Consider the following 27548-nt stretch of genomic DNA (forward strand, 5'->3'; position numbering starts at 1 on the left):
TTTCTTTATTCCCTGTCTGCAGCAATTTTTCAAGCACTTGTCCATCAGCAGCAGGGAAAAGCAGTTGATGTGGCAGATGGTAATACCTCTGTTAACATCTCTGTCAACAACAGGTTATTTTAGTAACTTACAGAAAGCTCGCCCAGCTTTCCCATCACAGTAGTTACAACAACAATCCTATTTTGAACCTTCATGGGTCATTCTGGAGTTTCTTAAACTTGCACCCAAAGTATCTCATGCTAGCTCCGGGCAGTAATAAATGTGGGGAATTAAACTGCAATTCTTATATTGCTAATATTACCAGCATCGTTTCAACAAAAATGCAATGGGAGATTTAGATGCCTTTGCAAACACAATGAACAGTACATTAATGAAAACAAGTCGCTGGTTCTTACTTGTATCTCTAAAGGTCCTTTGTAATGGTTTGTTGATTTAGGCAATGGGCATTCTGCTAAAATAGCAGATGTCAGTCAAATGCCTCGAAGGAGCAAATGAAGGAAACAATAAGCAGCCAGAGCAGCTGAATTATGCTTGGTATGTTAATTCATCCCTGTGCTGCATCTTATGGGTTCAGACATCTGATGGAACAAAAAGATTACTGCATTACAGCACCTGGGCAAGATAGGAGAAAAGAAATTTAAACTACTGCAGTCTAATACAGTGGGTCCTGTAACATGAGGGTTGTGGTTCAACTGAGCACTACACAGCCACTTACACACACAACCCCCAGTGGGCTGGGGGGAGAATATGAAGAATGAAAATGAGAAAAACTCGTGGGTTAAGATAAAAAGTTTAATAATTAAAAAGAAATAATTATAACTTTAAAAAATTTAAGGAAAAGAGGGGAAAAAAACTGAGGGCAAAATAAACCCCAAGAAAAGGCCTGGACACTGTGTAAGCACTGCTCAGCTGTAACACAACACAGGTGTAACCAACACCGTTTTCAGCACAAATGCAAACCATAGCTCTGTACCAGCTACTATGAGGAAAATTAACTCCATCCTGGCTAAAACCAGCACACACGAGTAAGGCTCCACACCTACACTATCTAAACAGTGGCCACCTGCATGTCCCAACTCAAATCTGCTGCTTTAGCAGGTGAGTTATTATTATACTAATGAGATATCTGACACAGTCAAACATATAAATGGAAAAATTACTTTGCTGTAGTTTTCTTGGTTTCCTCTTCAGCCCTGCATATCCTTTTTCTTTCATGCATATCATAGACTGATTTTTCACAGCATGTCCTATCTGCCAATGAGAGTAATGTAAGTGTATTACATCATGTCTTTTGGAAGCAGTGATGTGCACTTTCTTGGTCTCACTGGACTACCATGTTCAGCTCTGGGGCTCCCAAATTAAAAAGGACATGGACCTGCTTGAGCAAGTCCACAGGAGGCCACAAGGATGCTGCAAGGGCTGGAGCACCTCTCCTGTGAAGAGAGGCGGAGAGAGTTAGGGTTGTTCAGCCTGGAGAAGGCTCCAGAGAGACCTTCGAGCAGCTCCCACTGCCTAAAGGGGGTCTACAAGAAATCTGGAGAGGGACTTTTTACAAAGGCATGTAGTGACGGGACAAGGGGGAACGGCTTTAAACTGAGAGAGGGGAGATTTAGGTTTCATATTAGGCAGAAGTTCTTCTCTGTGAAGGTGATGAGGCACTGGCACGGGCTGCCCAGAGAAGCAGTGGCTGCTCCATCCTTGGCAGTGTTCAAGGCCAGGTTGGACACAGGGGCTTGGAGCAACCTGCTCTAGTGGAAGGTGTCCCTGCCTGTGGCAGGGGGTTGGAACTGGATGAGCTTTTAGCTCCCTCCCAACCCAAACCAGTCTGGGATTCTATGATTTAATTTTTAACAGAGCATGGAAACATTGTAAAGAGAGGTGAACGTGAAAACCCTTAATACCTGACTACTGTTGTGAGGCGGGAGTTATGCATGTGCTCACATGCTGACAAGCCAGCAATCTCAGCGACATCTTAGACTGCAGGAATAGGGCTTTAAAATTACTCCAGAGATCTGTGCTCTGTAGCTGTTATCTTCAAGAGAAGCGTGACGCAATGATCTTTAAAACTTTCTGTATACAACAATGATGAAAACAGTATTACTTGTGTAAGCCTTAATGGCATAGTGAAGCACCTGTTTCAAGGACAAGAAACCAAAATGAAAAGATTTTATTCTTTCGTGTCATTTCAGAAGCTTAAGAAGTGAGAAATTTTTTATTTGAATAATCATACAAACAGCTCACAGCAGCCTGTGTTTTTATGCTAGAAAAATTGGCTTATTTTCATAACAATTTCTCAACTAAAGCAGCATTTTCCTTTTCCAGCTTCTCATGCAGCTCAACAGGCTGTTGCATTGCCCTCTTGGTTCCTGCAGCAGCACAGCTCCCCAGTGCAACTTACAGAAATGGATTGTAAAAGAGAGTTCAGATTTCACAGAAATTTTGTATCTTAAAATAAAATAGTTCCTGCAGGAATTTAATGTAGGAATTTCCACATGAAATTCATGCTGACATTTCAATTAAGTCATTTTAATTACTAAATTGATGATTCTTCTACACAAAGACTACACATCACCTTAACAATACCAGCCAATCATCCTCTGGTGACATTTGGGGAATGGCAGTGCAAAACAGCTACAGAACTACAGAATTCCAAGCTACTGGACTTCCAAAAGCCCAAGAGCAAGAAGCACTAATGAAAAAGCCTGGCAGCTGTTCTCACAATCCAGTCTCTATACTTTTTTTTTCAGGCCATGGTCACAGTCTGATGGAATTCAGTCAAGATTCCAGCTGTGTGATTACAGAATGAGTCAAATATCTGCAGAACTAGTTATTGCATTTGTTGAGGCTTTCCACCATAAGGCCTGTGGGAAGAGTATAGAAACAACACAGAGAGCAATGCAAGCAGCCTTAAAAGGTTACCTACCTGGATTGCTTCTGCTTCCACACATTAAAAGATCAGAGAGAACTGGAAAAGGATGCAACTAGAAAGGAATTCTCCATATTGATCTCTCTTGAAACAGTCCTTTATCAACTGAGCTTGAAACAAAGTTAGCTGAGCTCCATAGCACAGTATTAAGCCCATCTCGATGGTCCCCCTAGATCTAGAGAGTTTTACATAAGTGAAGTCACCAATGTTGTGAACATTGTAAGAAAAAGGATGACAAAAAGCCTTCTGTTTTGCTGCGTAGATTTATCCATGTAATAATTAAATAAATAGGTAGACATTTGTGAACAGAATTCCTATTCTGGATGCCACTTTTATAAATTCATTAAGGACTGAATGCTTTCAGAACAGCACATATGACTATTGTGGGAAAATGAAATAGTAATTATGCAGCTTAGCCCTTTCCAATCTTGTTTATAGTATAAACACTGTATTGATTTAACTCTATCACTTTATTTAAACTGAGGCAATTTGTGCATGGACAAGGTAGGTAGATGGGTATGTAGAAAGTCACTGCAATTATCTAATATGAGCCAGATCTTAATTTCTGTCCACTGCAGGCTATTGGGTTTCAAAACTACTATTTTTAAGTCTCAACCCTAGTTCCTATACTATCTAATACCAAAAACACCTCCCACTTTTTCTCTATTAAGTTTTAAAATACCTGTATCATCTATTTATTCTACACAGAGTCTTACCAAAAGACAAAAATTTGCAGAAAAAGTGATTTGCATAGATTTTCTATTCAGGAAAGAAGTAAATTCTTTTGAAAAGACTGAAATCAACCTCTGGCTGCATCACACATTTCAGTAAATCATTAACTTCTCAGCAGGTGGCAGCACAAAGTTATTTACAATGTCATAGTAATTCTGTACTGTATTAAGTCATTTGATTTTAAATTTGTAATAAAACCCCTACTATTAGATAATTATACCAGATAGAAGAGTTAGTGAGAAAAATCAGGCTGGCTGTTTATTCCAGTTCTTCAGGATCACTTCAGCTGCATCCAGTGTGCTGTCTTTCTGCAAAACAAGGAATATCACTATTACTGCAAGTATTGAGTTCTTGAAGAGAGAGTAACAGTCATGGTTATATCATCCCAAATCAATATTTGGCAGCTTCACTTGCATCCAGTAAGTATCTGTCAGTCAGTTCTTCATTAACAGATATAGCTACAAATTGAGACTACACAAAGAATTCCATGCTGACTCCTTGCAAATATTTGTTAGGTATATTTAAAAGATAACATATTTTCTCAGCATTCATATTATCAAATGTAATGGAAGCAATCCCTCTTATGTAAATGCCTGGCATGCATGCAGTGATGTACTTGGCAGCTCTATATTGGAGACACGCTAGCATAGTTTCCAAATCTTTATGTGAACAGTTGGGAGTTTTAAATCTCCATGCAACAAAGTTATGCTTTGAACTACTTAAACATAATCCCCCTAAATACGGGTATTCTATCCACTAGCCACTTGTGTGGCTTGGCTACAACCTGGTGAGTCATATAAGTAGTCTTGTATGATTAGTGCTGCTCATATTCACAACCAGCAAGTTCCATCCTGGTTGTTACTGGTTCGGTTTTTATCATGGTCTTTATACCTCAACAAAAGAGCTGGGTAACACAAGCAGAAACTCCTCTTCATTACTGGATCAGGCTAAGGCTCTGATCTTTGTACTAGAAGAGTTAAAGCCTTGCACATGTTCCATTATGCTGACTCTGTTACAGAACAATCAGGAAACATCTTAAGGCTGCAGGCTTATCGAGTTTATGTACCTGTCCCCATGGCCTTCCAGTCTTTTCAAGAACAGATTCAACAGGAAGACGACAGAGCCTTGGGCAACATGGTCTAATGTGAGGCATCCCAGCCCATGGCAGGGGGTTGGAACTGGATGATCTTAAGGTCCTTTCCAACCCAAACCATTCTAAGAGTATGTGAAAAGGAGGTGCTCACAAAATGGCAAAAGTCAGCCAATGCACAAAACCCATGGAAGATAACTTTCTGTGTCTTTGTTTTCTTCTGTAATTTGGAGCTCATGTGAAATACTGTACTTTTTCAGGCAAGTAAGTTAAACTTGAAGGTGACCACTGGTTTTGTGGTTGGAAACTGAATGAGTGTCTGTTCTGAATTATAGAATTCACCTTCATTGATAGCGTACCTGTGCAACTCATTTTCACTGTCACCAATGGCCAAGAACATTATTAAAAATCAGCAGAGGAAGCTAAAAAAGGCCTTCCCACCAGCTGTTTTCTGCCAACTGCCCTTCTTAGCCTTGCCACCTGCATTTGTGGTTTAAAGTCCCTCAGCAAAAAGACAGCTGAAGCTACTTTGTGCTGAATTTTACACCAAGCTAGCTTTCTGTTCCTAAAGCCATCCAACTCAGGAGATCCTGCGCAAAATATAACAGTCTCTTGCAGATTTCAGTACCACACTGATTTTAGGAGTCTTAATTCTTCCCAGGACACATATTTACCTTAATGAAGCAAAACCGTATGTATTTTTCAAACTGCCTTTTTGTTTCGGGACCACAGAATGCTGAAAGAGGAATTGCTGAGAGCTTCTGAAACATAAACCAGAAATATTACTTGCTTATTTTAAAGACATATATGAAAAAAATTATCTGTTTTAAGCATGATGATTTTACTATTCCATTTCTAGAACTCTCCCTCCAGACATGTGAGGGAAAGACAAGGTTTGGTTTTGCATGCATTAGGCTTAACTGAATTCAAATTCCTTTTCTCAGGCAAAACATTTCAAAGGTACTTCTGTACCACTAGCATTTAACCATGCTGAAAGAAAAGTGCTGGGACATAACGCAATCTACAGGGTACATTTTCAGCATATTTAGCAATATTTTAGCCATGTCATGATCAGCATAAACACCAAATGGAATATCTCTACTACATTGTTTAATAAGTATGGTTGCACTGCTCTTACTTTCAATAGAAAAGCATTTCTAAAACTAGAGTAAGACACCTTACCTTAGACTTTATCATCCATTTGATAAATTTATAATCATAAGGTTGTTTCTCATCTACATCAGAGAGATCCACATCTAAAACAAAATTAAAACAAACATGTTGTAAGATTTCCTAGACTCCACTGGGGAGGCATTCATTAACAACACTTTATTATAGTTAATACTTAAGAACAAAGAGGTATGTTTTCATGTTAAATTAAAATAGGCCAACAGATTGAGCCTTTCCATTCTGATCTGAGCACTTGCTTTCCATTCAAAGCAAATTCAGACACGTAGCTTAGATGAAAGCCATGCAGTACTCCAAGTCCTTCTCAAGTCTGGGTTACTGAGGGATCAGGACTGTGGAGGGTACTGAAGACTGTATTAATTGGATGGGCAGCAATAATCACTGCAACTGCTGTCTTCACATCTGTGACACTGGGGTACCTAAAACTTTCTGACATATGGTAGCACTGCAAGATCCAGCTGTGTTTAAACATTTCTGTGTGCATGACAAGTGCCATTAGGACCAGTTAGTGAGAAATGTGGAAATAGAAAATGTTTCCCTGTGGGAATTCTTCCTCCAAAGTTACCGTAACCTGAATTTCCCAAAGGTTTTGTCAATTTTGGTAGCATTTTAGTGTTTAGAAATCAGCACGGGTATGAAACAAACAAACAAACAAACAAGAAACAGAAAGGGGAAAGTACAAATGGTATGAGCTCAGGATACTAAACCAGGTGCTTGGCTCTCAAATATTTTAATAATCATAGACCTTTTTAAAATAGATTTTTTATACACCTCCTTTATCCTCCCTAAAACCTTGCCAAAGCTTTGCAAAACATGGACAGTAGTTAGGATCACGAACAAAGGCTTTGCTAAAGCTTTTAAAATCTACCTCCCAGGGTAAGGTAAAACAGAAAAATTCAGTCCCAGTTAATACTTCTGACAATGTTATGCAAACGTGAAATGAGAATATAGTTTAAAATGAAAGCTGCATTGTCACATTAACTAAAATATTCACTTCCCACACCCTTTTTAATATACTTTATACTAACTCAATGTAGAAACATCAACAATCATAAAGTATCCTCCATCTGGAACAACAGGCTTTAGTCCAGCGTCTTGAAGTAGCTGAGCCATCCGATCACGCTTGCTTTCCAGCTCTCGAGACAGTGAGTAAAAATAGCAGTCTGGGTCATCCATGCGTTTATAGTCTATCCAAAACGCTTGTGCCAAAGCTTCCTGGAAAGATAATCAATGTCCAAAGCGCTCACGGACACTCAGTAAATGCACAGACACACACTTCCTACTGAAAACACATGGATTTTTCTTAGATTCTGGCCCTTTTTAAGCAAATCAGCACATACAAATTACACAAGCTACATCTGAGTGTGTAATTTGCCTCTTACTTTGTGCTGTGGCAACACCCAAAGCACCCAATCATTTGCTAGGAGCTAATCACAGGCAGAATCACAGTCCTTGACACGAGGATTTACAAGCTGAATTGAAGCTAAATTTAAATTATTGATAATAATACAAGATAGAACACTACAAACTAGTAGATAGAGCTAATGCTCAGTAAAACAAGCCCATATTGCAACAACTTTTGTTTGTATTTGCTGATTTTTTGCATTATTTGTGATGTTATTTTTTTAATGAAATGTCTGGTGAGCTCATCAAATCTGTCTCCTCTTCTTGCACCCCAGGGTATATATTTTGACAACTAAAAATTCATTGTTGTGATTATTGTTCCATTACAGCGAGACCTACAATTTGCTACACCAGAAAATCACCTCCTCTGCCCCTTCTGTACCTACCTGTAATGGAGTTGGGCAAGTATACAGCATATTTTGGTGAACAACTTGCAAATGCTTAATCAGGTTCTGGGGGCCAATAGACCAACCAAGCTAAGGGAAGAAAGCATGCATCTGTTATACTTACAGCAGTGGTGCTCCCAAAAATTAGCAAAGAATTAAAATCAGGCAGTACCTCAAGTTTTTCTATTTTAAGTATTGGTAGTGAATTGATTTTGATAAAGAATTAAGAGCTGGTTTACATGGACTTTGCTGAATGATGCCACTAAAAAATTCCTTGATTTCAGACAACAGTGTAAGTTCATTTAACCCTTTCACAGGGCACTCAGCAAACTTTTCACTCTTCATATAACAAGTGTTAGAAATCAAACTGAGCATTTATTAGCGATCTTATGCTTAACTGGTTTAGAATCTTTACATCTCATAAGCTCCTGTGCCAAAGGTGGTTTGAGCACAAAACAAAATCTCAGTACTGGATCAGCTATGTCATGGTTCAATTTGAACACAGGTGATGAAGAAGAAAGAATTTAGTTGCCAAACAATTAAATATTTCATTTACTTTCTGATATGTATTTTAAAGTCAAGCAAAATATTATCATTAAATATTTTACAGAAATATAAGCCATTCCAAAACATACCATTCCCACAATCTGGAAATGATCACCACAAAATTGAAAAGCTACAATATGATAATATCCATGTTTTCCCCAAGGATCTTGACTGGTTTTGAACAAATCAGACTGTGTTTATTTTTGCTTAGTATTGCTTTCTCAGAAGACCTTATTAACTGAGAGACAAGAAGAGAATTAAAACATGGGTGTTGAAGATAAGTAATTGCTCCAACTGAATGATAATGTCATGTTTTGGAGACATGGAGATTTGCTAGAAGCTTTCAAAAGACAGGTCATAAAACCAGAGGGTTTTTAGTGTAATAAATACATTGTTATTTATATAACTGAACTCTTATATTGATTCTTCTTACCTTCCAGCCAGTTACACTGTATGTTTTTCCAGCACTTCCTATAGTTATTGTTCTTTCCCACATACCTGGCAAGGTAGCTGTATATAAGATAAAATTAGGTGCAAAGTATATAAGATAAAATTGGGTACAAGTGCACTCACATATTCCATGTAGTTATAAAACTGTACTGCCCCTAGCTCAGAGCTGTACGTTGATATCATTGCATCATATTAAGCAAGCAATAAGAATATTCTAAAATTATAACAATTGTAGCAAATGAGAAAAGATATATGGGCTAGTGCTTTTTGCCATGAAAAGAAGGTAAGGATTAATGAAAGGAGAAAGAAGAGGCAGAAAATGAGAGGCACAATTTGTGAAAACTACATGTTAGTTATCATCAACCAAGATGTGTAATTATTCATAAAGAAAGATACAATCTGAGAAGTGGCTACCCATTCATATCAAGACAGCATTATTTCTGATGCCTGAGAACAGCCCCAAATACAACATTAACTAGGGCACTGCAAGCCATTTTAACACAACGGTCCACGTCAGTGCCACTGGCTGTCTCAGACATCAGAAAAACATAAGGATTACTAAGGCTTCTAACCCAGAAACAATAAGAATCAGACAACTAGCAGAGTGAGTCAATAAATTATGGCTTATTATATAATTTGACAATAGCAGCTAGGTAAGGATGTCTGCAAGGATTTAGGGATGCATGGAGGCCTATCTCTGTCTCTGTATCTAGTAGGAGACCAAAATCCTTTGTTTCTTTTCCAAGGAGATTACACAGCAAAGGTCCCTTCCCCTAGTTTGCCATTTTTTTTCTGTACACTGCTTCAAGGGAGCTCCATTTGGACTCTTTATATGAATTCATTTCCACAGAAACAGATAAATCAAGACACATTTATAAGTCTCAGGCACGAAGTCAGACAGGGTCATACCACTACTGCAATTGCAGTGGTTAACAACATCCATGTCCACTTAATTTGCACATTAGGACCACTACCAATGAATTTGTTCTTAAATCTTCTCTCTAGGGAGACCAAGCAACAAAGGTTTTCCAAATAAAACCACGAATTTCATAAGGAAGTTTTTGCAGCAGTTATCTTCGTTAGACATGGTGTAAGTCTCTGCAGTTACTTGAAAACATGTATTTTTTTGAGCACACTTGCCAGGAAGAGATACAGCAGGAAACAAACTCATTTTCCTATTAGCCCACCCATATTCACTCAACTACTCTGTGACTTTGAAAACAAAAAGGCAGTTTGAACAGATGCATCTTCTACCTTGCTGTTCAAGAGTATAGATCGCTTCCTAAAGGCAACCAAACTAGCTCTCACAGACTGCAAAAAGAATTGAATTTCAAAGCTTTCTACAAGATTTTTTTGCCACATAGTCATAGGAATTCAACCTTGAAGAAGGAATTAACAGCATTCTGAACAACAGCAGCAGCAAAAGGGCACAGGGGAAGAAACAGCTCCATTGCTTTTACAAGCAGCAAGTTTTAGAGAGGGAAATTCCTCTGTGCCATATGGCAACATCATTATAGGAAACCACAACCAAGTCTGGCTATAATTCAAAAACTATGATGATGATGAAGTGCAAACTAACACATACAATACTGTTACCTGGGATGGCAGTCAGCAAGTTGAGAGGCTTGTTCAGAATCCTCAGCTATGAGATGCAATCTCTAAATCTGCCAGTACAACCCTGATCATCACTTAGAGGAGGTCCATGGCTTTACAGAAGTCAGATAATGATGAGAAACATGAAGTGCTCTACGCTACACAAAACTGCTTCAGTGACAGCACAAAGGCTGTATTAAGTTTATGATCTGTGGCTAGCAACCCCTCTTAAATTGTATTAGGGAACCACCATCAGACCCTGTACATTGATGCTTTATCCATTTTGCATCTCTTACAAAAAGTGTCACTGCATTTGATGGAATATGTAGAGGTTAATATGGAAACAGAGAAGTTTTTAAACAGTGAAATAACACATTCAGTTTTTCTTGCGTTATCTTTTGCAGACTTACAAAAAAAAAAAATCCTATGAAGCTTAAATTAAAAAGAGCAGATCTTGTTTCTTTTTCTGAAATAATGTTATTGTTTACAGTGTTACCCTGAAGGTAACATTAACACTGAAGTTAAAGACAGTATCATGGGAACTGTGAGAGGATATGTACCTAAACCTATCTAACTGTCCAGACTTCAACTTGCATTATCACCTATCTAACTGTCCAGACTTCAACTTGCATTATCATTACACAGTATTCTTACATTTTATGCTAAACTACAGAATGCCTTTTGTCCAACTGGAAACATTTTGGTTTGAAGCATTAAAATGACAATACTGATACCAACGAACAACAATGTTACCAGGTCTTAAGAATTCACCACCTGCACATTGGGACAAAGTGTAACTGACATGAGTGCTCAGACCTACTGCCATTGCAAAGGAAAATGGATTACCTTACACCACCCACACAGATTTTGGTTCTGAGGATGGCTATGTGCATGAACCACCCACTAAGCCCAAGAAGAAAGCTTTAATTTAACTCATTTTACTTTGCAATTGGGACATGATAACCCACATATGATCGGTTCCTTTGGTAACTTGTTAGGATGCACTGACTCAGATTACTATCACATGAATGTACCCAACACATTGCCCTTCTTCCGAGTCTGAAGGTCTTCGAGAAGGTATCACTATCACGGCACCACAACAGCCATGAAATTAGGCCACTTTCAAAACAGACTGATAGCCTATGCATGGCCAATACAATCAATGACTGCAGCTGGATGATCAGCACCTGTATTGCAAGGTCATTTAGATGTAATTTCCTTTTTATTATTTATAAGATTCATTTTTTACAATGATGTAGTCCCCACTAATTGAAAGTTTCTTTTACTGCAACTCTACATATATTGAATTGAAGCACAGAAGCAGAGTTATTCATCATTCAACCAGCTTTTTCATGTCTATTTACGTCTCTTGATCTCATTGTTTAACCTCAACTAGATGTCTCGATCGCACACGATTGAAATGTGCTTTCTTTATGACAATAAGTATATCATAATAACAGATAGTTCATGCAAGATGCTACCATCAGAAACAAAACTTCTGTACATATAAGAAGGAACTTTTGGACTTCAGCCAGCAGATCCAAACCAAAGACCACCACACCAGAAACTTTTACATTAATGTAATCTGGGTGGAAGGAGTTCAGTGGCATGCATTAGATTCACTTGTGAGACAGTGGGAGTGATTGCCTAATTTCAATGAAACTTGGATCAAGAAGTAATACGAGAGGGACAGGGACATAACATTGTATTTGTTTTTCTGGTTTTTTCTTGCAACTGTGCTTTACCCTTGTAGCAATACTGCCTGAAGACTTTATCATGCTTCCACACTGCCCATGCAGCGACTTCCTTCACTGAATTCAATGTCCATTATTTAACACTGTCTCTGCACTTTGAAGGGACAGTGTTCATGCATTATGTCCACGCTAACCTTTACACAAAACACAGCCCAATATATACACGTGAATGGCAGTTATACTTGTCATGGCCAACAAAGTAACTGAATAAGGATGGAACATTCAGATGATCATAACTGGCTTAAGAGCATCAGTCCCACAGGTTTCTATCTGCTCCAAAATCATTTAAGAGCTTTGGAAATTCTATTTGGTAATTACTCCTTAAAATATTTTCTTCAGAAAAGGAAGGGGCTCTCCTTAGAGTGCAAACATTGTAAAACAGTCAAAAGTTGAAGTTTGAGCTCCTTCCAGCACCATTATCTCCAAGAGGCATGTTTACAACATCATTCTACAACCATTCTAAGATGCCACCAAAAAATCAGTACCTATTTTAGTGTGTTGGTTTCCTTTATACACCAGCCATTCATACACCTCATCACTGATGCAGAGAGTATCATGTTTAATACAGAGATCAGCTATTACTTGGAGCTCTTCCCTGGTAAACACCTGGGATACAAGAAAGTAAAGGACAATGCATCAATCACAGTATTTAAGGCAAACACTGAAATGACAGTAGTGTTAAAATAAGACTCTTACCTTGCCTATAGGGTTGTGTGGAGTATTCAGAATAATTGCTTTTGTTTTGGGATTGAATTTATTTGCAAGTTCAGCAGGATCTAAGACCCAATCAGCACTAGATGCAGAGTTTCCACTATTTTTCTAAAAAATACATATATATATAATTATACATTACATGAATACAACATATTACAGCCTAACAGAGATGCCCAAATTATCACCCTCATACACCTTCGTAACTATAGCTGACAACCTATCCAATCTGTCCTGGGAGAAGGCACTTCTAGGAACAGGGAGGGAGGCTAAAAGCAAGGTAAATTATGACAGTGGCTGTCCTCTCCTGGCTACTGTGCATCTTAAAGCCTCCCCAGAAACAGGTTTCCAGGATCTGGTTGCACACATGCTGGTGTGCAATGGTATAATGGTGTGCAATGCAGGCAGCCCAGTTCACATGCCAGGAGAGTTTATGGCCTTCCCAGACACTAGAACAAGTGGCTTGGCTGGAAAGACTGATCACCACTGGAGAGATATCCAAGGTCTTTTCCTCCTCCTTGTCCACATGAAAATGGTCAGTTAGGAATCTGCTATAGCAATCTAGCTCATTTTTATGTAATTGGATGTTACGAAAAACTATACAGAAAGGCATCACCTAGGTCTTCATCCAACTGTATTGAGTATGGATGAGAAACTTTATATGGTAAGTAATATTTAAAAAGCTACTCACATATCTCAGGGGGATAAAAACAGGTTTTGCACCCGCCATCCTCACCATTGGTTCATAACAGTCATAAAATGGCTCTATTATTATTACCTGAAATGACAATCATCAGTATCAGAAACAGAGAATTCACCATGCGTGATACCATCCTATTTCCAGATTTACGTTGATGGTATAACTTGATAATGTTTCTGGCACTCCATTCTGATCTAACATTGCAAAATGTTCCTTCTTTTAGAGCAAGATTTCCAAGTATCTAGAAATCTCAAAAGAAAATTTTCCAGTAGAAAAAGAGGACAATTTCAAGGAAAACTGCATTGAGGCTAGGTAACAGGAAAACAAACAAACAAACAAACAGGAAAGAAAACAAAAGCTCACAGCAGAGAACTTAAAAAAATTGACAAGAGAACTTACAAAATGAGAGAAGTGACTATCAGAGCAACAGAAAAGGAAGAAAAGATACAGATGAGAACACATTATACAAGCAAAATGCATGACAACACTAAAAGTTCTCGTCCTACAAGATACGACAGGTACAAATATCCCCCTCCAAATTCCTTCTAATATCACTGTCAAAAAGGGAGACATGAGTAGTGAAGGGATGAATCATCACAGCTAGCACCATAAACAAACAATTTTTTTTTAATGGACATTCCTGCTTTTCTGCTACCTATGCTGCTACCATGCAATGGTCCAAACCAGAACTTGATACGCACTGGTTACTCAAACACCAACAATGCTTTGTGCCACCATTAGCCTGCTGTTGCAGACAACAGCCCACAGGTTTTCTCAAATAAGAAATCAGCGTGTGTTGTCACCTAACAGTAACAGTGAGAAAGAAACTGCTGCAGGCACCCTAAGCATGAAAGTAAGGGATTTGTAAGTTGGTGAATGATGGGAAGGCATCCAAAGGATAGTCTCCTGATCACAACTTCTGAAACTGTAAGTCAGAGGTACAACTCTAACAAATCACATTAACAGAGATCAGAAAGAAGCCCCAACATTAACTTATATTTAAAAGTGAACAAATAGAAATCAGGCAAATTCTCATGTCAGTGAGTACACCTGAATATTTCAAATAAAAACTTACTTCATCTCCCTCTTCAATTAATGCCTGTATTGTACTAAAGAGAGACCCATAAGCTCCCACGGTCACCAGGATGTCTGTGAGAGGATCAATCTTTCTTCCACAAACTCTCTCATACACTTGAGACAAGGCTTTCACCAGTGACGGATGTCCCTGTTCAAAGCAAACAAATCCAATTGATTACTGTGTTCCTAACAGTGCACTCGGCCCATGTTTAGGTTTTTTTTTCCCCACACATATCAAAATCATACATTTTTAAATAGAAAAATGAGATTATGGCTTAATGGCTCTTAACAGCATTAATGGCTCTTAACAGGTAGCATGGTTTAAAGTTTTTGCACATTAGGGAAGTAGTTTCAATTTATTCATTATCTACTAGGAAATTCTTCTTGTATATATGATGCTTTTAAACTTCTATCTTATTATCACATCTCAGGATAGCTCCAGGGAGCCTATAGGAGAGTTAGGACAAAAGACAGGAGGAGAAAAGGGAATACTCTGACACCAATTCATCTTCACTTCCTTCAGAGTCTCTTTCACACCTGCCCATATTTCTATCTGAAGCTCCTTCTGTTTCCTTCCTCATCTTTCAACTGAAAAATATTTGGTGCAAGGGGAATCTTTTTATTCTGTTTATATACTGCCAATAAACAGCACTTGTGATCAGAATGATGATTCATATAGTCAAATCCCAAATCTCAGAGCGCCATTCACCATTTGTGTCCCCTACATGGCAGTTAATGTACTCTTCTCTAAATGTGCAAGGAACAAGAAAACAAACACACAACAAAGATCATGTACAGTGTGATATAAGAAGGCACAATTCTATTTTCTCAGGAAAACTACAGGTTTCCTGCTGTGAAAATCTTTTTTTCTTTTCAGATGCTTGGTAGAAACAGAAAACAGCTCCTAGAGAAAATGCAACTATGCAACAGAAATCCTTCTCTAAAATATTGAGGGTTGTACCTCTCACACAAGACATATATCACAAACCCTCCTATAAACAGAAACATTACTATAAATTAAGGCTTACAAGTCATTGTTGATTCAAATGACAGCCATCACTTGCCATGTGTGTCAGCTACACAGGAATGCTGCACCACCCAAGTCACATTAGGCCACTCTGCAGGCCATAGCCCTACTGCCAATGAGAGGTCCAAGAGCTGCAGAGAGCTACGACAATGTCTCAATTATCAGATGGATGTGCATCATTCCTACTCATCCCTCCCACATTTACCACCACAAATACTTGTGCTCCAAAATCTTCTAAGTGCCTAGAAGTTCGTAGAGAAAGTGTGCAGGTTGAAGATAGGAATATTGGTAAAAATTCCTCTTTAATTACTATCTACAGTATAATATATCTGCAAACATTCACAATGATCATAGAAATTACCAAACTATTTGGTAATAAAGAACAAAGTGACAGAAGTAAATATTGAATCATTGCTTGCATTGGGAAAATTACATTTATGCTTGATTTGCAAATTGTTTTAGAGAATCACTCTGTGAATATTTGTCAGGAGGCAGACTGTAGCCCATTCTCTCTGTAACCTTTCCCCCTATGCCAAAGCTCCTCCAAAACCTTGTCTGCCTGGTGAGCAAAGACTTTTCAGGTACCTTATTATGGCTGATGAACATACTAATGCTTAGCCCAGAAGTTCACTAAATCCCAGCCATCCTTTGTGTGTCTGACATAAAAGTAATTGCTTTATACTTTAAAGTTTATATCGAGAGAGGTTTATATAGTTACATATATATATATAGTACATCCAGAGACTTTTTACACATAGGTAAATGTGACTAAACAAAAATGATCCAAAGAGGGATGGAGGAATGAGACAACAATCACTGGGGATTTTTTGTTTTCTTTCTGTTCTTGCCAGGGCCCTGACCAGCCTTACCTGGGTGTCTACCCAGAGCTGTGCCCCTGGTCCAGGGGCTCTATTTAAATGCTATGCAGTAGGGTTGCTGGTCTGCAATTCAGTTACAGCCATGCCCGTACCTGGCCACAGACCCTGTTGAACCTGCGGCTTGACCTTAGACTTGCCATGTCGCCCTGGACCTGCCCAGTGATCCCTGGGTTATGTCTAACTGTGGTTAGCATTGCTGGGCCTGACCTGTGGATTGACGTCCTGGCTTGACCTCAAGCCCACCTCACCACTACAGTCTTGGCTGCTGATCTGTGCTGACCTCAGCCACCATCTCTGGGCCTGCCCTGCTCAGGAACTGTGAGTTTGGGCTCTGGCTGGTGAGGCCTCCACCCTGCTCACTGGGAGAGCTTCTCCTTTAGAGAGCTGCTGGCCTCTGCTGCTCCCTGACAATTATACTGCATGCAGACTCTGAGAGAATAGGCAAAAAGTTATGTTGGAATATATATACAATGATGCCACAACTACCAAAACAACTGCTGACCTACCAGTCTATACAATATTTCTCTATTACAATTGCATAGCATGATCATCCTGAAAAATATTAGATGTACTCCTTAGGGTTTTATACTAATCCTGACACATGATTCTCAACTGGGCAATATGCTTTATCTATACCACAAAATAATAGAAAGATAAACCAAACAAGGAAGTGGTCCTACTGAAACAGTAATAGCTCACTTGAATATCCTGCCTTGGCAATGACAAATGCCACACACTCACACCCAGCTCAAGACAAAGCCTACAAGCCAACTTATGGAATGGTTAGTGAGTATCTTCCAGGGGCAAAAACTTCCTGTGTCCATCACTTCCTGATCTCCACTGAAACCTACTAAACGTTACAGATGAATCTTTTCTTGATCCCAGAGGCACCGTCTTGAGTGGTATCAAGTATTTCTTTCTCATTCTACCATTATCCCACCTGATTCATGTTTACTCTGACCAAAATCAGACGTAAAGGTATAATATACACTCTTTAAACTGTAAATTGACTCTTCAAACACAACCTATCCCAGATGTGCTCTACCATTTTCCTCTTGCTGAAGGATTCTGTCTTGAAGAAGCCTACACAGAGTATGTTCATTAGTAACATACAAGGCTACTAGATCAACTTATCTGGGACATAACAGTGTGACCTATAGATAAAACCAATTTAAAGCAAAGTTTATGTTTTTTTCCCTGTGGCATGTTCTCCATTGAACTTGGGTCCTCAACTTCTACAGTACTTACAAAGCCTCGTGTGTACTGGTTCAGTCTGTCAACTGCTGATGCCTTTGCCAGCCCTTCTTTAACATAGCTGGGAGGGGATATATCAGGAAGGCCTTGACCAAGATTAACAATTGAGGGATCTGCTGCCACCTTTGTCAATTCAACCCTAAAGAGAAGAAACACCTTAAAGTTAACATACCAGATAAAATTATCTTCTTCTTCATTAGCATTAAAAGGCAAAAAAAGTATTTCAGTTTGTCAAATTCAAAGCAGTGGAGGCAGGTTTAAGTAGAGTGCTCACATGGAGAGGTGGGAGCTGGGGCAATGGTAAGTAACCACAGGAGTCAGAGGGAACCCAAGAAAAGGCTGACTTTCTGCATCCACACAATAACTTTTCTGCCAGTAGAACTGTGCTCAGATGTACACAGGCACAAACACACAGTAACTTTGGATATGGGCAGAAATGGAACACTACTTTCTTTGCAAAATGAAATAGGCCTAGTTAGGACAGCATGTTAAGTGATTTAAAGGCTAGATGCTGTCGAGTGAAAGTGTCATTTAAACTATCCAGTCACCTCGGAATGCTACATTTTATTTTTCTGTAACTTTAGGCACAGACTGTTTCAGGCTGTTCATTAACTGTTCCTAGTAGCCTGCCAGATACAAACGTTAGGATTCTTGAACAACTTTTTTTACCTCCCTTCACAGGTAAGCTTTGTATTTTGCCCTTTCCTCCCTATCCAAATGTTAACAAGATATAAAAAACAAAAACAGAAAAAAAACCCACATAGCATCACAGTTTTGTCAAAAATGAACACAAATTGCTAACAATGAGTTTGAGGCTGGATGACCAAAGCGTCTTATGTGTGTGTATATGTATATACACACACATATACATACAACTAATGTAAACCCAAAACAGTGTTTTCACCAACTAACAGAATCTCATATTTACCAGTGATGGCAATATTGCTTTAAGACCAATTTAATACTTAGGAAAAAAAGTTTATTAAGAATAATGAGCTAAATTATAAAGACAAGTATAATGGCTTTGAAAAAAAATCTGACTCATTTGGTAAACACAAATCAAGTGTAATTGAAATATATTACTCAACAGAATTAACATTTAAATTTGGGAGTCAGCTATACAACCATGCCCAAGAGTTATACTTGTCTTATATGATTTATCAGATGAAGAGAAGCCCAAGCTTAACATTTTAAGGTCAAGCATAAGACTTAATTCACATCTTTAACAGAATTTGGTTCAGTGCTTCTAAGCAGGTGCCCAATGTACTCCAGCAGAGATAGCAAGTGCTATCTACTTTCTTATTGGCAATAATTATCAATTTGGAAAGTAAAGATAGCAGCCAAAGACATTTTCTGAAACTTGCAGCTATTTTCCTTTTACTTACCAAATGTTGCTATCAAGGCCTTCAATTCGTCTTGCGTTTTTGTGTCTGAAGGCCATTGTCTGCAAGAGCAAAATATACAGACAGAAAGGTTTTGTTAAGAAAGACAAACTACTACATTGTTGGATTCTGCATGACAAACCCTCCTTCATGCTTTCTCAAATATACCATTGCCAGCTGAATTCAGTACTTACATGACATTACAGACGTGTTCTTTCATTAAAGCTTCTATAATAGGTTGAATTCAGACTAACAAGAAAATACACAAAAATATCCTACATTCCCATTCATCATTATCTAAAGCCACTAAATTTTCAGCAAGGATAGAGCAGGGCCATAATTTAGCTCAACAGCTTTAAAAGATGACCTGAAAAGAAAAAACATACATACATTCTTTTTCTTTTCTATGGTACACTAACAACTTAAAGAGTGTGCTATTTCTAGCCCAATTCCTGCTCAATCCAGTTTGGAAAGCATGCATTTTCGATGTAATTTTGTTAAATTGATAGGCAAGAAGAAAACAACAAAGACATTTCCTATTTTATTCAGACTTTTAAAACTTTAAAGTATTACAATTTAAAAGTATTAAACTGGAAAAAAATTACACAGGAATTACATAGTACCTCAGTACTCCAGACACTTCTGTTTCTTTGAGTCGAACTACTGATTTTAGTGATTTACCACTGCCAGCTATTGTTATTGTCTGAAGGATTCAAAACCCATACTCTAGCTACCATACTCTGAGAAGAAAACGTCTGTGTTACGATGACACTCCAAGTTTCAACTTTGAATCAGTGGGAATGACTCACGGCAAAAATATTATGCAGGCACATGTTTAGACTCAGTTTACAGTAATGAAGCTACCACATGCATAATGATTTGAAGAATGGGAAGCTATAAAATTAAACAGAGACATCTCTGCTTACAGATCTTCTCCACAGATCTGATTCTGACCTCATTCATGAGAAACAAACAGCAGAGGAATCAAGCACAGGACACCTTTTATTTGTCCTCAGTAAGAAACCATTAAGATAACCTGACAGGTGAAGTTGTACTTCTTGACACAGAACAAGAGGGAGTTCTGACTAGGTAATCTGTACTATACCTATTTAAAAACACATGTACAGTCTAGAAGATGAATCCAATTTTACAGTGTATCTCTTGGTAACTAAGATCAATGTTTGGCTGTACTATATAAATACAAATAATATAGGTACTACTTAGACTGAGCCCACACACACACATTCCTTTTTCACGTGCTAGACAACTACACGTACTGCAAGGAATAAGAAGTCTCACCTTGAATCTCTCCAGCTAATAATGAGAATTCTGTATGCTGCTATGGGTAAATTTGTTCCATTGACCAGCTCCTCTTAAAATTGTTTCAATTTGCTAAAAGCTAAAAGCTTATCAACTGCAGGGTTTTTGTAACTAACTATAACGTAAAGCTTAACTGCATTAAGTAACTTTCCCTAGCTGAAAAATGTGTTGACAAGTAAAATAAACTTTCACCTTTACAGCTCTCATACTATTTTAAGCATTTAATAATTCAAGTCTTCCCATGTGTTTTTTCTTGTACCTTGAAACTAGTTTTAAAACAGAATAGCTAGACCTGCATTAGTTTTCAGGTTTTCACAGATCCAGCTTGCAGTGGGGTTCAGGTCCACCTTATTACTTGAAGCAAGCCAACCAATTACCTGACATTTAAAAATGATACCTCAAGTAGCATTCTTTCTTCCAGAAGGTCATGAAAATTCTTAAGACTCTTTTTTCTTTTAGCCCAGTTATGTCATCACTTGATAATAAACCATATCAGGGCTAGGAATTCCATGAGTTTAAGATTGGTGTTAAGCAGGAGAGGTATGCTCTCATCAAAGCTCTAACTCTGACCTCCTGCTTTCCCTAACACTTTCTATCATGGAAAGCACCTGACTTTGTCAGGTGCTGCTTGTATTTATCTTTCTTCCTAACACAAAGAAACTTGTGATTAAATTGAATGTCAAGATCTTTATAACAATAGAAGTAAATACTTTTACATGGTGCACAACTGAATTGTGGAACTCAATGTCAAAAGCTATGACTGAAGCCAAGATGTAAAGAAAAAAAACCCCAAAACCAACCAGGATTAGACTTCACATTTAGTAAGAATATCTACACTAACTCCATTAAATAGCATACAAATACTTACAGCATGTGAAAACCTGACCTCCTTTTGCATGTAAAAAGAAACTTCTCATATGGGCAAAATATGCTACAACCATCCATTATGATGATTTGAACAGCTGTTTTGAAGGCTCTAACATGTGTCTTGGTTGACCCAATTTGCTGACTAGATGAACTCCTGTTCTGAGCCAGAACACAATTTATATTCCAGTGTTCTATATGCAGTGCAGAGTGTGACCTCCAACCACCCGCCATGTTCTAAAGCTCTGTTTTCCCTCCAGAAAACTGGAGGACTTAAAATGAAGTTACACAAACTTCTAAGCAGTTAGGATGGGAAATCGAGAAGACTCTGTAAAAAATTAAGTTTAAGGTACTTATATACCCCTTGTTATTGCAGCATCAAGAAGCACCGCTATTCTCATTTCATTAAAGGAAAAATGAGATACAAAGAAATTAAGTGTCTTACCAAAAGCCTCTGATAAAGCTGGGACTCAACCTGTCTCCTGTATCTCGAGCTCTAGTGCCCTAACTAGGCAATCCTTCTGGCCTGATAGATGCTAGATGTGTCTTCAAAGACTGAAAAGGGCACACAAAGCAATAATTACCAAATTCTGTTATGCTAGTGTGGTTAAATATTTGACTGATTCGAATATCTTATTTTGTTCTTGATATTAAATCTCTGGATCAGTGTGACAAGAAATGAAGGACAGCTAATGCACATATGTTGGCAACATTGCAAAATTATTGCATCTCTAAAACATTGCACAGAATAATTTTTTCTATGAAGCTGAAGGAATACTTACTGCAGAGGCTGAAAGTTTGATGGATCTAGAAAGCAAATCTGTTTGTAGTTGGTATGTTCTAATGCCAAGGCAACAGAAGCTTCGCGAAGCAAGAAGCATGCCTGCAAAATAAATGACCTGAAAAAAAACTTACAGATTCCACGAATGAGTTTCCACACCTCACTAAGCAGCTTTAAAAAGATAGGATTCCCTTGTCTTCCCTTCAGTGATTTTGTTTCACTGCAATAAATTCTAGTAAATTATTACCTTATCACATTTGTAAGTCTAGAGGATGAGACTTTTTAACTGACAGGGCTGCAAAACATTTCTGAATGCCATCCAGAAGGAAGGTTTCCTCTGTTTGACAGCATTGATCTTTTCTTTCAATGACTATTAAGATTAAACACAATTCAAGGTTTAAGGTCTCTGTTAGAATTGTTGTTAAAATGTGTTTGCATAATACAAATTGCTATTACAATTGCCAATTTAAACAGAACAGCAAAGGAGCCCAAGTTTTAAAAAGCCACACAGCTTTAAAACTGGTCTCCGTTTTCAAGCGCTTCAAATCAGGTATTCTGAAACTGAGATAATTAAGATCACCAGTCACACTGGAGAGGCAGGCCTACGCACTTTACATAACTATACTAAGTTTTGCCACAGTGATTTGGCAAACATCAAATCTCTTCCTAGGCAGAAATCAGCTAGCTAGAAAGGACATTCTGTGTGCTGCAACAGATTATTCACTGACTAAAGAAAATGTGCCCTGTTAATCAGTAACTATAAAAAAGAAGTAAGACCTGGCACTTCGAGCAACTACTTCCAGAAAGTATTTTTACACATGTATATTGGATGACGTTTACACATTTCAGTCATTTTGACAGAGAAAAATATGTAACCCACAGACCTATGTCAGAAGCAGTAGCCACAGCAGTAAAATAAGCTTTGTTCTGCATAGTTCACTCATTAAAGAATAGACAACCCCTGCTTCCCCCTGGCTTTGCTACCCGAAAGGGGGAAGACAACAAAAAGGAAAGAGAAAACTATACTACTTGTATTAGAAACAAAGGAATGCCATTCTTTGTTAAAACAATACCAAGCAAGCCTTGCAGACAGAAGTAGAGAAAGTAATTCCATGTCAAAGTAAAATACAATTTTTTTCATTAAGAATGGATTTAGTCCAACAAGAAACTGTTCTTTATGTTTTTAATGTAAACTAATAGAAAAGGTCAACCCAAAACTCCCTTTTAAGGATGCCTCATTGAATGAGTTAAGTTTTAAAAGTATGTTGATTTTGCCTTTCACTTATTCCAGCGTGAGAAACTCAGTCTCTATTCTGAAATTAAGGCCTTCCTCACACAGTATGGAGTTGCAGCTGACGCAATTAGACCCTCAATAATAGCAGTGTAATCCCATTGCATTGAGCAATCTGCAACTATAAAATTCATCAACACTTCTTTTGCAAGAGAAAACACTGGTACTGTCCCAACTCTGCTGGCCTGAGGACTAGCAGAAGTAAAAGACAATTAAATCTTTGGCACTAGTCAGCAGATATTCTGAAAGACACAAAAGGAATGTATCTGTTTAAAAAGATAAGTTTTAAGTTACTTTTAATAACAGCACTTAGCACAGTGGACATAATCTTTGATAATAACTCGGCGAAATCAGACAGATTGTGAAGGCCTCTACTTCTGTCCTTGTGCATGCTTACAAAAACGACTTATGCAACACACTATCTTAAAATGTGACTGTAACAACAGTGCTTTTCTGCCAGGGTCAGGCCAGAGGCAGGATTGCTCTTGCGCCGCCAGCGCTTGCTGTAGTTAGCACAGAGGGACAAACATGCCTATCTATCTTTGCCAGTTTAATTTTGTATTGAGAAGCAGCAAAATTAAACAAAGACCTTGCAAACCTTCAATGCAAAACTAACTTGCAACTTTTGTGAGAAAAATGATTCACAGCTGTAAATATTTCTGGCATTAGTGCCACGCTGCACTGAAACAGTGTGGTATTTGAGAGGCCATCATTTGCCACAAGGCAATCATACAAAACCACAACACAGCACAGTGATACACAACCTGTATCACTGTGGTGTGGTCAATCTCTGCTACTACTTGAAACACCTCAAGTAAAAAATCGTATCCTCCTTTAACACCACAGAAACATAGAAATTGTGAAAACTTTAGCAGGAACATTATGCAAACAGCACTTCGCTGAACAGGCTCAGTAAGGGAAGTCAAGGCCCTTGCATGTAACCCTCGTCCCACTACATTTCAATCTTTGCGACACTTTTCCAGCAGATGCTGAAAAACTCAAGAGCTCTCAGAGATGACAACTACCGGCCATTAAATGGGAAAGCCTCCTGCAAAATACTTTTATGACTTTTTTGCTTTCTAAAAGTACCTCTTGTATCTTCTGCAACACTGAAGACTTCCATTTAAGCTACTCTACAACGTAAAGAGAAAGGTCTCCTCAATATAACCAAATATTCTCCCACACTGATCTCAAAAAAAGACAAGACCTACTCTTTTTTTCTTTCCCCAAACACACACATTCCCACTATAATTGTATATGACATGTTAATACATATCACAGGCTCAAGAGAATTATTTACTGTTACTTTTAGGCTGAGAGCACACTTAATTATTACCTCTGTATGCATTTCGGCAATGACCAAGTATGTATATCAATGAGACGTTTCGTAATGTCCTAAGGTAAGTTTTTCTCATCAAGATTGAAAGTTTCTTCCAGCTCAGGAAAATTACACAGTGCTAAGCAGGTGCTGAGGTACTGCAAACCCTATTTCAACTCTCCTAAATTAAGTTCTTCAAACACAGAAAATGCACTGGTGCTTGGGGGGAATGAAAAGGTGTTGTTTTCTTTATTTATTTATGTCTCTTTTTTCAATCTTGGAGCCACGCACTGGCTTTTAGGCTGAGTCGTGTCTGTTAAACTCAGAAATTAACAGTTAAGAATACTTTTCATCCCATTCTAATTTTCAGTGCTCTGAAGCATTCATGCTTTAACCAGGAGTCAGTCCTTCTGGAATTCTGTAAGCCTGAATTCAGGCTTACATTGTCATAAAGAAACATGAAAATTAGCTTGTTTGGGGGGGGTGGAAGTATAACAAATAACTACTCCTGCAGCTTCCTAATTTTTTTAGGGGAGTAAGAAGCAAGGCAAAAAGATTAACACAGTAAATGTTTTTTAGTGGGGCTGGAAGACACATTCTGGTTGCTAATCTGGTTTAAACTCAGATTTGGTGGTTTAAACTAGACTGAAAGATACAGTTAGGCTTTGTCATGGGACCTCTATGAATACATCTGTGTACCAACAATCATTTAGTTCGTGCTGTGCTTTATAACCAGTCTGGCAGAGACACAACCTCTGGGTTGCAGGCTGTTCTGCTCCCTTCACACTGCCCAGCCTCCTGGTCAAACACACCCTGACCTGGGATGCTGCTGTGCCACTGGGGCATGTTATGGAACATTATATGCTTGTAGTGAATTCCTTCCCCTTTGAAACTCCAGGCCAAGTGCTGCTGCCCCTTCATTCTTGAGTTTCAGTTATAGAACCTCTATAAAAACACCTTTGAACTTGAAAAACTTATGGTCAGACCCCTTAAGCTGCTGCATTTTTCCATGTAACAAGTACTTTTCTGTTCAGACTCAGTGACAAACATTACCAGAAACACCGCAAGCCTATCAGCCACCACAATAATGTTAATATAATCCCTGTCATATTTGCATTGTGTTTAATACTGGTTGGACATGTAAACCTGGAGAATGGTGTATCTCACTTTGTGAAGCATTTGAACGAATATCTCTTTGTACCTGTCCAGAAGATGAAACCTTTAGAGAAACAAAGGGTGCCAGCTCACCGAGACCTCTCCAGAGCTTTCTTTTCTACTATCTCAAGGTAACAAACAGCCGTTCAAGCCAAGAGAACTGTTGGGAAGTTGCGTGTTCTTATTAAAAACTGCTCTATATGAAAGATTTGTTGTAATAGTCAATATTTTGTCATTTCTTCCTCCATAACCTCACAGAACACAGAAAACCAAGCACGGAGAAGTAAATTTTATGACATGGAACAAGGAGAGGGCCCAGGTTGTGGGATTTTTCTCTTGCTTCTGCATCTCATGCAGCAACTTTACCGTTTAACCACTTTATATTGCTCCTTTATATCCACCGACGCACTCTGCCCACCCTCACTTTCCCCCTGGAGCACCCCGCGTTTGCAGCACAAAGCCTGGAACGCCATGAACCGCCGGGCACCAGCAAACCCCCCTGCCCTGCCCTGCCCCACAAGCCCTCCACGTTAGCCCTCCACTTTCACCGGGCCCCTAGCACCGGCTACCGGCCGCTCTGACGGCCAACAAACGCGGCCACCCCTCTCAGCTGCGGCCCGGAGAGACCCAGCCTAACCCGCGGCCGCTTCCCCCGCGGGCCCTCAGCGAGGAGAGGCCCGGCGGGCAGCGCCCCACCGCCACAACTCACCGCCCCGGCGCCGCCTCCCCCGGCCGCCGCGCTCCGGAGGCGCCGGGGCGGAGCTCAGGGCCCGTGTGTGCCGCCGCCGCCGCCGTCCTGAGGTGAATGGGGGCGCCCTTCTTCCCGCCGTCGCCCTGAGGGAAATGGCGGCCCAGGGGGACAGGGAAAGATCTTTCCCCATCGTCTTTTGAGCCGGGAGAAGCCGAAGGGAGCGTAAAGCTGCATGGAGCTTCTCAGGGGAAGGCGATCCGCCATAGCGCGGCTTCTGTTTGTGCCGAGGTGGTCGCTGAGGTGGCAGTGAGGGAAGGTGTCGCAGCTCTGTGGTGCGGGTGGAAGCACAGAGCAACTTGCCTGAACGTCTTAAATGTGTCCCCATTGCTAAGTTCTGGTGGGGTTTTCTGTTTGTCAGAACTTGAATTATGATTTCTCTGGCCTCTTCATGCTCAAATATTTCTTGATACGGAAATACACACGCATAGCATCTTCCAAGCACTCATTTGAGGTAAACTGGGTTAGCCAGTTACCCTCTTTGGGTTGTCTTTCTCGAAGGAATGAAGTGTCCAAATCATCTACAATAATCTCGTACCTAAGTTAACCCCTTATCAGGTAAAGAATGGGGTTTTCCACGTTTCTTAATGTATTCCACGTAGTCACAGAAGTTGCATTTCTAAGGTTCCCATTCACAAGCAGGGCAAACAGAGACTTAATGGCGTTTGTCAGTGAAAAAGCTCCCTTTAATCAGCACCTCATCATCACCAAATTTGGTTATTTAGTTAAAAATATATAGATACGTGAAATGCCTTTGCAACCTATTTTTGCTGGGTTTATAAATCTACAAAACCGGTTTGCCTGAATATGTACAGAGCTTTAAGAAAGAGAAAGGTTGTATGACTCCAGTCGATTTTGTGTGCTAAGGAACACTGTGATCTTAACAGGCAGTATCTTAGATCACTGCAGAGCTTAAATAACCTCATAAATCCAGTTTTCACAGAGGGCTGGCATGACATTGCATGTCAAATGC

The 27548-nt window shown here is 39.1% G+C and overlaps 1 protein-coding gene across 6 annotated transcripts; it reads right to left on the reverse strand.

Moving 5' to 3' along the window:
* Positions 1-2152: 2152 nt before the first annotated feature.
* KYAT3 (kynurenine aminotransferase 3) lies at positions 2153-26597 on the reverse strand. 6 transcript variants are annotated; one of them, XM_030494190.1, is made up of 14 exons: positions 26537-26597; positions 22065-22192; positions 19102-19160; positions 17711-17855; positions 14556-14705; positions 13472-13558; positions 12766-12888; positions 12555-12675; positions 8706-8782; positions 7727-7816; positions 6965-7151; positions 5931-6004; positions 5423-5509; positions 2153-3966 (listed from the first exon to the last, which is right to left on the reverse strand). In XM_030494190.1, exons 2-14 carry the CDS (start codon positions 22161-22163, stop codon positions 3904-3906), a joined length of 1362 nt encoding a protein of 453 aa, XP_030350050.1. In that variant the 5' UTR covers positions 22164-22192; positions 26537-26597; the 3' UTR covers positions 2153-3903. The 6 variants fall into 6 exon arrangements, with proteins under 6 accessions (XP_030350050.1, XP_030350051.1, XP_030350053.1 ...); XM_030494191.1 differs by having other exon boundaries at positions 22065-22165; positions 26537-26590; XM_030494193.1 differs by having other exon boundaries at positions 22065-22181; positions 26537-26568.
* Positions 26598-27548: the final 951 nt, after the last annotated feature.

This window comes from Strigops habroptila, chromosome 8 (assembly GCF_004027225.2).
Source record: "Strigops habroptila isolate Jane chromosome 8, bStrHab1.2.pri, whole genome shotgun sequence".
In the NCBI taxonomy this organism is placed as follows: domain Eukaryota; kingdom Metazoa; phylum Chordata; class Aves; order Psittaciformes; family Psittacidae; genus Strigops; species Strigops habroptila.

What these genes read in the sequence shown, in the direction of transcription:
- KYAT3 (XM_030494190.1), bottom strand. Translation starts at nt 22,163, where the DNA reads ATGCTTCTTGCTTCGCGAAGCTTCTGTTGCCTTGGCATTAGAACATAC. An exon ending in TAATTGAAGAGGGAGATGAA is followed by an intron (nt 13,559 to 14,555) that starts GTAAGTTTTTAT and finishes TTGTCATTTCAG; the next exon opens with GTAATAATAATAGAGCCATT. An exon ending in AATGGATGATAAAGTCTAAG is followed by an intron (nt 5,510 to 5,930) that starts GTAAGGTGTCTT and finishes TTTATGTTTCAG; the next exon opens with AAGCTCTCAGCAATTCCTCT.